Genomic DNA, 12,227 nt, shown 5'->3' with positions numbered 1-12,227 from the left:
GGAGAAAACACTGCACAGGAGTCAGACAGCGCACGGGGATTTATTGTTGTGGTTTAACTTTATTTACACTGTAAATAAAGACACTGCTTCATTGCAAGAGTCCTGCATTTGGGTCCTCATTCCCCACATCAATCATCACATATTAATTAATAACCTGGAACGGTACGGGGTCAGGCGGGTTGTAATGCACTGGGTGACAAATTAGTGACAGGAAACAGAAGCTGGGTGAATATTTCTCCTCATGCTTGGATTTTGCATGTGGTGTTCCACAAGGCTCTGTACTGGGTATTAAATGATTTACTGTTTATATAAATTATATTTGTAAGGTATCTGATATATTAAAATTAGTATTATTTGCAGACGACACAAATATTTTTTGTTTTGGGGGGAATCTAAAGGAGCTGCTGGACACGAGTAACAAACAAACAAATCTAAGTAAAACTAAAATCGCCTTATTTGGGAAACACACAAGTGCAGATTCATGTAGATGGTGTGGAAACTGAAAGAGTTCTTGAACAAAAGTTTCTTGGTGTGATAATAGATGATAAATTAAGTCTCATATAAATAATTTAAAGAACAGCATTTCAAGCAGTATTTAAATTTTGAGTAAAGTAAAAACCACTCTGGGCCACAGATCACTCCACAGTCTCTACTGTTCACCGATCGCACCGTATTTGCATTGCTGTGCAGAGGTTTGGGGCAACAAATGTTCGCTATCATCAATCTTTATATTACAAAAAAGGGCCATGAGGATAATCCATAACACCAGTTACAGAGATCATACAAATCCACTGTTCTTAAAATCAAAAACACTAAAATTCACAGATCTGGTTCATTTTTTCACGGCACAAATTATGTATAAAGCAATAAACAACCTACTTCCTGACAATATTCTAAAACTGTTTTCTAAATTGAGAGAGACGGAGGTTTCAGAAGCTCCTGTATCAAATGTGACACAAAGGGAATCACAGGGGTAAGTTCCATTTCTGTGAGTTTGCACTTGGGTCCTTTTCCTGCCTGCAGTCACAAGACACACTGATGGTTTGGAGGAAGTAATTACTGGTGCATGTGGTTAGTATTGAGCTGTAGTGTTATGTCTTGGCTGAGCAGTACAACGACAGACAGCAAATAAAACTGGTTCCTGAGTTTTTTAAATCTCAAAAAAAGTGTTTTGAGGATTCTGACAGTTGGAACATCAAAACGTCCTGATGATTTACGAGCCGAGCAAGCTGCAGCAAGAAGCGGTCATATCTGGGCATGCCTACCACACCCACACTGATGTTCCAGCCTGGGAACTTCTCACTGACACCTCTGCTTGTCGTTTAAATGCATTTTTCTGCATTTAAATCATTTGTGAATAATACAGTTCCACACATTTGTGTGCATGCAAACCCTCATATCTATGTATTATTATTTCCTGAGTCTGAGGAGTTTTCTCTCTGTGTTGGATATCGTGAGTGAATCTTGAAATAAAGACAAAAACACTCACCTCATTTTAGTTATTAAGGCTCAGACACGTTGGCACAAAGCGTACTGGATGTGCAGCAGTTTGCAGCAATATGAAAGAAATAATGGTGCGTTCAGTATCACCTCTGACAGGACAATGGCAGGATAATTCATCATAGTGAAGCAAACAGCAACACAGCAGGTTTTTCTTTCAGCTGTGAGGTCACCAAAGAAATTCAACATTTAACCCATCAAGGTCCTGAGGCCTGCAGACACTTCCTGTCTATGACTGAGGTCTGGGTTGTGCTTTGAAGATCGTTTTTTTCCTACAACACCTGAATGCACCACAGTCTGCTTAGCTTTCGTTTCTCTTCATCATCACACAAACATAAATGTGAGAAAGCTGCTTTCAAAGACACAGAGACATGAGGGAAAAATCAGCATTTAATGAGCCAGGAGCAGCCACGGCGGTCCTGAGCCTGCAGCTCTAACTCAGCATCAGCGCTTTCACTGCAGCTCCAGGCGCAGCTCGCACACAGCACACAGGTACTCTTCATTGTCCTCATCACAGTTCAGAGCTTCCTCATAAAACTCAGCAGCCTTCTTCCTGTCGCCTTCAGCTCTGGCCACCAGACCCAGCAGAGCGAGCGCCTGACCATCACGCCGCGTCTTTGTCAGACGTCTGTCAGCGATCTGCTTCAGTCTCTGCAAGAAAAAACATGGAGGAACAAAGAAAGATGGATTTCTGTGTATTTAAAGTAAGTGACTACTACATTCAGTGTCTCTCTGTGACCTGCACCCTGTAACCTGCACCCTGTGACCTGGACTCTGTGACCTCCATGTTGGGAAACAGCAGGGCTCCACCTTCTTCTCGTTCTTCTGCTTCTTCTTCTCAGCTGAAAAATATTAGAAGTTTCCACAAAGCCAGTTTTCTTCTGCTGTGGCTGAGTTTCTCCTTCTCTTCCAGGTAACTGGTGGAAGATGTTTGCAATACCCAGCAGCCCTCCAGCAGAAACCATGTGAACTGTGGTGATGTTTCACACTGGCTTTTCGACCTCAGTCTTCAGTCACACCAGGCTCTCACCAGATCTGACCTGGCCTAAACCCTCTGATCCCCCAACACCAGACGACTCGTGACCTGTGCTCACCTTAGCGCACTGTCTCCACTCATACTTGCAGGGTGGTAACAGCAGAGCCTGAAGAGGAAATAAGAAGACACCGAGATAAATCAAACCGACTTCATTTTTCTTGTAAACAAAGGGGCCCTAGCAAGAAACGTTTGGGAACCACTGTATTAGGTGGACCTCCAGCTGCTCGTGGGTATTAAAGCACACAGCATAACGAAGTGTGAAGCCATGACCTGAGAGTCTATGACAGCTCCTTTCAGCTGTGGTGGAAATGTAAAATAAATCTGACATTAACAGGCTGATGCTACAGTTCAGTGGAGTGTTGGAACAGTGCTCCGGCCTCCAGTAAGCCAGCTGCACATCACCAAGAGTCTGGGAAACTACACCCAACTCACCTGAGTGTAGTGGGCGATGGCTTCAGCCTCGGTTTTTTTGTTAAAGAAGAAAAAGTCACCGTAGCGCTGATGGACAGTCTGAAAAAGGCTTTTCTCCGACTCTGCTAGCTTCAAGCACTGCTGGAAAATCTCCTCAGCCCTGAGGAACCAGAAACGATGATGATGATGAATTTAGAGCCAAAAACAAAAGAGCGACTGCACTGCAGCTTTGCACAGACCAGTACCTGCTCAAATCCCTTTGCTCTGCATACAGCTGTGCCAGATCAGTCAATGCCAGGACAAAGGACGGCCTTATCTCCACAGCAACTTTAAGGTGATGGATACAACGACGCCTCCAGTACCGCACCGCTCCTGTGGGGCAAGAAATCAGGGTTAGATTTGAGCTGCGTTTATTGAACTGGACTGGAGACATGCCGTTTGTTACTCTGGTCGCTGTTGGGCCGGCGGCTCTGCTCTGCAATTTTCTTCATCTTGTAGCACAGAGCCAGCTGGTGGTGGATGAAAGGGGATTGATCGGCCCGCTTCAGTGCTCGCTCCAACATATCAATAGACTCATCCAGTCGATTCTGAAACACAGTGAAGGAGGTGAAACTCACAGGATCACCGCAGCATCTAAAGGCAACCACAGCCTTTGAGACCTGGCTCAGAGGAGAAGATTCAGTGAATTAAACAGACACAGGATAACCTCCCAGTCAAATAAGAATATGGTAAAATGAAACTTTAGAGGGGCGTGGCTTACTCGGCTTAAGTTGTTTTTTCAGAAGCCCGGGATCTTTTCAAGTGTAATTTTTTTCAGTTAGATGCCTGACTGACAACTGTATAAAACAATAACTACACACAATCAACAACAATATAAAATTATGCACAAAAGAAATTACGAATGTAAAAAAACCCGTGGTTTTATTTACCGTATATATGTTTATATATAAATATATACGGTGGCCCCTAGAGACAAAACACGTAACTCCAAACTCCAAAACACATTTCTAGCATGAACTGAACTTCCAAACAGAGCCTAGATCACTTAAATTACACAATTGAAAGCATGTGTGTATTGTTTGTGTATTTATACACAGGCACTCATATATATTCAAATAATTAAATAAAAAGTTCATTTACCTGTTATTACCACACACCAGATCTGGTTGTTGGTACTTGCTGGCTTGTGTAGCCACAAGATAACAAAAGCTCAACACTGCCCCCTAGCATCCTGGAGCACTTCTGTTGCGTTTGTACGTGTTTTGGAGTTTGTACGTGTTTTGGAGTTTGTACGTGTTTTGTCTCTAGGGGCCACCGTAAATATAAATATACTTTTATTTATTCACTCCACATAAAATGTAATAAATAATATGTACATTTCAACTTTTAACTATTTAAATTTTCAGCTTTTTCCTTTTAAACAAATTTAAAGTGAAACAACACAAACACTGCAAACCACAACACAATTAAATATAAATTAAAATATGAAAACAGAAAGAACATGCACATTCTCTGTCATATGGGCCTGCATGAATAAACTTTCTGAATCCTTTATCATCTGCAACTGAAAATAGTTGTGGATGATTACTATACCTTTCTAATGTGACGTTGTTGTCCCTGCTCTCTCTCTCCCTCCCGCTCTGTTCCTGTGCTACTGAGTGTAACTATCGCCCCTCCCCCCTCTGCTCAGCGCAAAACACAAGGAGTGAGAGAAAGAAAAAACGGCTCGCGTCGTTCACGTCAAAGACCCGGCTCTAAGAGCCGTTTCGTTCGCGACCGACACATCACTAGAGACCAGAGGAGAGCTTAAGTTTGAGCAGGTACCAAAGCAAATCATTCGTACTGTACAAATAATATAAATATGACGAAAGATATCAGACTTGACCCATATTACGTTACTTGCTGTTCGAGTGAATCAACAAATGGTGAAATGAAAAGCCGAACAACAACAACGCTGCTTCTTTACAGAGTCTCAGCTCACATGTGTTTATTTCATATTTTCAGTTGTTTCCCTCCACAGCTAAACAAACTCTCTAAACCGGTTTCAGTCATGCACTGATGAACAAGAATGGACATGAGGAGCTTCTTTCAAAGAAAAAACTCAGGTAAATGTTATTTTATATATTATGCTTTGGATGTTGTTCAGTATATTTCTATGCAAAACAAGAGGAACTTCAACACACAGCAATATATTCACAGTTGAAACCAGATATTTACACTTTAGGGAGAAAACATAAAAACATTATTTTACTGTACAACATCAATTTAGAGTAAACTTGTTTTGTTTTGTATAAATAAATGTTGAAATATATTTTGAATGAGTTAAATGTCAGAATAAAGAGAGACAGAGCTTCTATTTTTATCACTTTGATCAAATTTAGGAGCACATATACACTAAGTTTGTTAATTAATAAGAAACTGCAGACGATTCCATCCTGAGCTGAAGAAGCTTCTGATAGGTTCTTAGAGTCCATGTGAGTAAATTGGTGGCACAGCTGTGGATGCATATAAGGCAAAACACAGAGCCTTCTTCTTTGAAATGGGAACATCAGGAGATGTCAACAAAACACCAGGAAAAGAACTGTGGAGCTCCATAAGTGTGGCTCAGTTTGAATACAATTTGGTGCCATTTGCAATTAAGAAATACAGATAGTTTCTCTCTTTACTCTTAAAGTTAAGAAATTTAGGAACAGAGAGAGAGAGAGGGAACAAGAGCAGGTGAGTCACACCTGTTAGTCACATGGTTGTTTGCCAAAACTCATCGGAACATGTATCCAGTACCTAGTGTAACTTTTTAGATACCATTTGTTATTTTTCAAATTCTATATTTATTAAGTTTTGCAGCTTGTTTGCACAACGAGGCTGAATAATTATATAAACGTTTCTGAATCTAAACAGTGGACTTTGGTAGAATTAAAAACAAGTGTAGTGCAGGTCTGTGATGATTTTTAGTGCTACTATCATCTAGTTCTGATTCTGTTTTGGTTAAGTCCTCAGTAGTCCTGATTTTGAACTGTTGCAGTCCTGTTTTAATTCCGGATCAGTTCTGGGTCTGGCTGAATCGGGGTTTAGTCCTCGTGTCTTGATACAGCCCTGGTTTGTTTTCCCTGCACATGTGATATATATTTTTTCCTATATGAAGTCATTCTTTTTTGAACCAAACTGAAAACACAGCCTAATAAATCTTTCAGTCATTTCTAAACCCCCCCTCGCACATGCATACCACCCTTTAGGGCTAAGCCCCGGGTGTATAAAATGCCTGGCTCCGCCTCTGCCCTGGAACAGAAGGGCCTCGACTTTCTTTGTAATTTCTCTGTATGAAACAGTTATGATGATCTGTCTCTGGCTGCTTTTTATAGCAACACAATACTTTCAACTGAGCCCAAGACCGACCCTGCATGGTGGATGTCTTTGACAGATGAGTCTCCACTCAGACCTACCTGATTACGAAAGTGTTTTCCTATATAGCGGTTGACATGAGGATTATCAGGATCAGTTTTCAGTGCTTTATTCAACAGTTCCTCAGCTTCTTGGTATTCCTTATAGGCCCCCAGCTTCACAGCCAGCATGGACTGCAGGACTGCATCATCAGGGTTGATCTCCAGGGCCAAGCGAAGCTGTGTGATGGCCGGGGACTCTTCACCTTTCTTTAAGTTTTCCAAAGTCCTCTGCAGATAAGAAACCCATTAATGTACCCTGTTGAAATGTTCTTCTTTTAAACTGTCATTACTGAGTCTTCTGAAACGTACGCTGACACTAAACTGACGGATTCCTTTTCTGCTATTTACCATTCATTGAGTCTTCATACTTCCTATGAAACTGACCTGTTCTGTGCGAAAGAGGGCGATGGCGTAGCCGGCGTTCCACTCACTGTCGTGAGTCTGTACCTCAAGTGCTTTACAGAAACAGTCGATGGCTTTGGAAAGAGAAGACCTCGAAAACTTAAGATAGGTCCAGGCTTGTTCTCCGTACACCTCTGGAAGGAGCCTTGTTGAGGAACCAGTGGGATGGTTTGACTGTAATATAGAAGAACGTGTCAGAGATTCAGCAGCGTGTGCTCATAATGTTTGGGCTGGATGGTATACATACAGTTCAGTGACCCTTTATCTCATTGTGAAAACTGCTCAAAGAAGTCCTGCCGTTAATTAATGCTTCGATCTTAAATATGATCAACTATCTCTAATAATCAGCTATGTTAAACCTTTACTCAAAAAGCATCTCTAGACCCAGCAGTCTTAGCTAATTATAGGCCAATCTCCAACCTTCCTTTATATCAAACATCCTTGAAAGAGTAGTTGTCAAACAGCTAACAGATCATCTGCAGAGGTTTATTTGAAGAGTTTCAGTCAGGTTTCAGAGCTCATCACAGCACAGAAACAGCTTTAGTGAAGGTTACAAATGATCTTCTTATGGCCTCTGACAGTGGACTCATCATGGGAATCCCTGGCAGCCTATTGCAGCATAACTAAGGGAGGATTCAGGGTCACCTGTTCCAGCCCTAACTATAAACAAGCCAGTTAAGGTAGTTCAGGCATCTGAGCAGGAAACCCTTTGAAGGCCTCCTGATGTAGCATCAGTTCTATTAGAAGGAGGTCCCAGGAAGGATTATATCTGGAAAGACCTCAGTGTCCCCCCACATGAGTTAGAGGAGGTTGTCTTAGATTGCTGCCCCTACGACCCAAACGAAATAAGCAGCAGAAATGGAGGATGGCTGGCTAGCTGGCTGGATGGACGGGTGCTGTACATACCAGGATGTCCTCAACTCTCTGGCAGTAGCTCTGTGACTGTGCGTAGTCTCCGGTGTGGTATTTCAGCCAGGCCATGTCTCCATATGTCACAATGAGCCGCCTCTCACTCTCATCACCATAACTCTCCCTGATGGTCTCCTCTGATTGGTTTAGAAGTGACAGCGCTTCCTCTCGTTGGTCCTGAAGATACCTGAGGACCAACAGGTCATCACAACTGATGTTAAGTAAGTTGTCAGATCTCGTGTCATCAGACTGCTCACCGCTGAGGAAACTGTACCTGACATAAGCCAAATAGCTGTAAGACCGAGTCACTGCCCCGCGCTGCCCGAGCTGAAGTTTTATGTGCTCCTGCAGTCGGGTGCTCAGGTTTTCCAGGTCCACGTCCTCCTTCTTCAGATCCCAGGTGAAGTGACACTGCAGCTGCTGCAGCCTGCTGAGCAGAGCGCTGCTACCTTCACTTTAAGAGAGTCACAAAGACAAAGCCTCTCAGCTCTGTGTTCATGTTCACACATGGTCTAAAAATGAGTCATTACAGAGCACAGACGTCCTGGAGATGCAACGTAGAGCCCGGACCCTCCCATGGTGTCCAAACAGCATGTCAGTTTATCACAGCTGAAACAACCATCCTAACAACAGCACTTTTTATTTCAACACCTCTCCTGTTTAATACACGTTCAGAAAAACAGAGAGTCACAAACGTACATTAACTATTTTCCCCAGTCCCCAGTTCTCCATCTCCATAATGTCCTCTTCCATTGCTACCACTGCTGCTTTCTTGGTGTCTCTGTCTTAAGCCAGTTTTTGGTGATGGCCTTCTTTGCTGCCAAAAGGAGAATCTGAGCCAGGTATCGATCCTTTACATCTACAGTGCCTGCCAAGTATCCAAGATACAAAACAAGGCAGGTTCTGGGAATTATGTAACCTGATATGTCACAGACAGAAAATGTGTGTGTGGTTCATCCCATCCATCCCATCCACACAGCCTCCAACATTGTTGTTGTGTATTGGTTTGTTTATTTTTAATCTTAGGTGTAATAAAGTAGCAAATTTGATTTTTCCAGATGAATTCTCTCCACTTTAATGACTGAGCTGTGTTCTTATGTTCTTTCCATGTTTCATACCACACCTCAGTGATTTCTTCACTCAGCTCTCTTTCCCATTTTACTTTAACATATACAGTTGATTCCTGTCTCGATTCCATCAAACATTCTTGGAATAACACTTTTATATGCCAGTATAATTATTTTTATAATAGGATGGATTTTGTCTTCCTTTATTTTTATGTTTTTATTAAAGTAATCGCTCACCTGTAAGTATCTGTAAAAATCCTTGTTTTTTAAGTTTTAATTCTTCAAAACTTTTAATTTCTCCTTTTTTGATTAATAAACAAATTGCTGTGATTCCCTTTTCATTCCAATTTTTAAAACCAAGATCCAATTTTCCTGGTCTAAATTCTTCATCGAAGGCTATCCATTTTAGCAAACCAAGCTCTTTGCCAATTCTCAACTCCCTTACTGTGTCATACCATACATTTAATGTAAAGGATACTATCGGGTTCCTTTCTTGGTCTTTAGTTATGTATTCAGGGGTCTTTTTTATACCCATGTTTGTTTGGATTGGGACATTGAGTGTGGAGAGCTCCACATCCTTCCAGCGAGCCCCGTCATCATCACTACACCAATATGTTATCTGGCGTATCTGTGCAGCACGAAAATATTCTTTTAAATTAGGAAGCGACATTCCTCCTTTCTCCTTAGTAAGCTGTAAAGTGGTGTATCGTACCCTTGGCCGCTTGCCTTCCCAGACAAATCTAGATATATACTTATCCCATTCTGAGAATTGGGTTTGAGGTATGCTTACCGGAAGAGAGAGGAATAAATATAGCAATCGTGGTAAGATATTCATCTTTATCACATTTATCCTGTCACTAAATCCTAACGGATATGTATTCCATCTTTCCATATACTGCCTTATCCTGTTATTTATATGTCCATAGTTACTTTGATATAGTTTGTCATAGTCTTTGGTTATATTTATACCTAAATATTTAAGGGTTTTTGCCTCCCACTTTATTTCCCATTCCTTAAGATTTTGAGTTGGTGTACAATTAAACAGAACTTGAGTTTTAAGTATATTTACTTTGTAGCCAGAAAGCGTACCAAATTTTCTTAACATTTCTGTAAGCTGCATAAAAGAGTTTGTGGGGTTTTTGAGGGCTATCAACACGTCATCAGCAAACAGACTAATTACATGCTCTTGTCTATTGATTTCTATTCCTGTTATTAGGGCGTCTTGTCTAATCATTTGTGCCAATGGCTCAATATACAAGGCAAATAAGGTTGGACTTAAACAGCAACCCTGTCTAGTTCCTCTCTAGTTGGAACGTCTTTGTCAATGAGCCGTTAACTTTTATTCTTGCAGTCGGTTTGTCATAGAGAGGGGCGATCGTGGCTCAAGAGTTGGGCGTTCGCCTTGTAATTGGAAGGTTGCCGGTTCGAGCCCTGGCTTGGACAGTCTCGGTCGTTGTGTCCTTGGGCGAGACACTTCACCCGTTGCCTACTGGTGGTGGTCAGAGGGCCCGGTGGCACCAGTGTCCGGCAGCCTCGCCTCTGTCAGTGCGCCCCAGGGTGGCTGTGGCTACAATGTAGCTGCCATCACCAGTGTGTGAATGTGTGTGTGAATGGGTGGATGACTGGATATGTAAGGCGCTTTGGGGTCCTTAGGGACTAGTAAAGTGCTATATAAATACAGGCCATTTACCATTTAGAGAGATTTGATACATTGGATTGATTTCGTAGTGAACCCGAGCTTTGCCATGGTTAGGTACAGGAAGTCCCAGCTGACTCGATCGAAGGCTTTTTCTGTGTCTAAACTCATCAACGCAGCCAGCATCTTGTCTTTATGTATTGGGTGTATGATGTGTCCTTCTGATATTGTCTTGTGCCTGTCTGTTTTTAACTAAACCTGTCCCTCGGTGCTCTCTCTCTCCCGGCTGTTTATCCCGTTTTCCACGTTGTATCCTCTCGCTTGCAGGTCGTTAGCAGCCTCCTCTGCTTCGCCACACGTTTTCACTCCATTTGGCCAGTGGACTCGCATCTTGCTGAGAGGAGTCTGGAAGCGGATGCCTTCTTTCTTTAATATCTTTTTGATATTCACGTACGCTTTACGTTCTTGCACCATTCTCGCCGAATAGTCGTGGTCAAAATAAACCCTGCTTCCGTCCAGAGTGACTATTTTCTTTTCCCATGCCTGTTTAACTTCCATCTCTTTGGTTGTGAATTGTTGGAAATTGACAACGACTGACCTCGGGGGGGAGACCGGCTGCCAGTTTTGAGGTTAACGCTCGGTGTGCGCGTTGAATCTGGAGGTTGATGTTAATATTAAGCTCCTCCCTGAGCCAGACTTCCAGAAACTGGGTCAGCGATTCTGCCTTAGATTCGGCTCCCTCTTGTATCCCGTAGATCCGCAGATTGTTACGTCTGGATCGCAGGTCCAAGTCATCCAATTTGGTCACCATCGATTTGTTCTGTCATTAGTTCTGTCAGGGTTTGATTGGCCTCCCACTACAGCTGGGAGGGGCCCAAGATGACGTTGTAAAATAATACTTCAAAATGAAAGCTGCACATGTGATATGACACTGAAGCTAGGTGTACATTACACATCAGACACACTGAGTTACATGTATGTGTTTAAATCTGTTACCTTGTGTCTGAGTAGCACCTTCAGACCAACACTCAGGTGAGTCTGCAGGCCGCTGCGTCACCTGTATGATGAGCACAGCGGCTTTGATCGCATTACTGTCCAAAGATGAGCGCGTGGAGGAGGACGTCACCACCACCCTCTGGAAGTACAGCTTCACTGTTAAAAACTGTTAATGTGACCATACTATCGGTGTTACTACCTTCTTCTTTCGCGGTCTCTGGAGCACATCATCTTCCTCCATCTTCTATCCCATCATCCTCCTCTGCATGTCCTCCTTCACTACGCCACCTCTGACTCTGAGCTGTCCCTTTGACGGCCTCGTGCCATTATATCTGAACATCTTCACCGTCTCCACCCATCACAGCAGGTCTCGCCTCCACCCTGCCTGCAGCCTCTTCCTCTCCTCTCTGTGGCCTCACGTTCTGCTCCTGGCAGCTTTGACGCATTTTACTAGAGTAATACTTCAGGTTTGAGTACTGTGAATGTTGTCGCTACACATTTACTGAGAAACAGTTGGTGACACCGACTGACAGAGACAACGATCACAGACATGTTCACAACCGACTTGCGGCCTATTTGAAACAGAGACGGAGAAAAGCAAACAAAAGCAACGTCGTAGGTGCGGCGGGCCGGACGGTGACTTCGCATCGCCGCGGTTCACGCATTCTCGGTCATCCAGGTGAGGAAACAAGACTGAAGAGGTCACCTGGATGACGAAACGTTTCGCCCAGGTGAACAGAATCCCCTGCGTGGGCTTTACTCTGCTCTCTGCAGATTTCACAGTAATCTGATTACACCCTGGATCCAGATCGACTGGGTTAAAGGTTAAA

At 42.9% G+C, this 12,227-nt stretch overlaps 1 protein-coding gene across 1 annotated transcript in view; it reads right to left on the bottom strand.

The window, feature by feature from the left end:
• LOC113028341 (uncharacterized) overlaps positions 1 to 12,227 on the bottom strand; it is a 26,159-nt gene extending 13,932 nt beyond the window's left edge. The window contains exons 1-10 of the mRNA XM_080305732.1: positions 11,597 to 12,227; positions 7,973 to 8,152; positions 7,696 to 7,885; positions 6,772 to 6,963; positions 6,388 to 6,615; positions 3,393 to 3,534; positions 3,193 to 3,319; positions 2,969 to 3,107; positions 2,595 to 2,642; positions 1,958 to 2,151 (exon numbers count right to left, since the gene is read on the bottom strand). Coding sequence (XP_080161858.1) covers positions 1,958 to 2,151; positions 2,595 to 2,642; positions 2,969 to 3,107; positions 3,193 to 3,319; positions 3,393 to 3,534; positions 6,388 to 6,615; positions 6,772 to 6,963; positions 7,696 to 7,885; positions 7,973 to 8,152; positions 11,597 to 11,628 — 1,472 coding nt within the window. The 5' untranslated portion in view covers positions 11,629 to 12,227. The remainder of the gene's footprint in view (positions 1 to 1,957; positions 2,152 to 2,594; positions 2,643 to 2,968; positions 3,108 to 3,192; positions 3,320 to 3,392; positions 3,535 to 6,387; positions 6,616 to 6,771; positions 6,964 to 7,695; positions 7,886 to 7,972; positions 8,153 to 11,596) is intronic.

This window comes from Astatotilapia calliptera, chromosome 8, assembly GCF_964374335.1.
Source record: "Astatotilapia calliptera chromosome 8, fAstCal68.1, whole genome shotgun sequence".
NCBI lineage: Eukaryota > Metazoa > Chordata > Actinopteri > Cichliformes > Cichlidae > Astatotilapia > Astatotilapia calliptera.
The sequence above is the reverse complement of the archived record's forward strand: the minus strand, read 5'-3'. Positions and strand labels throughout refer to the sequence as shown.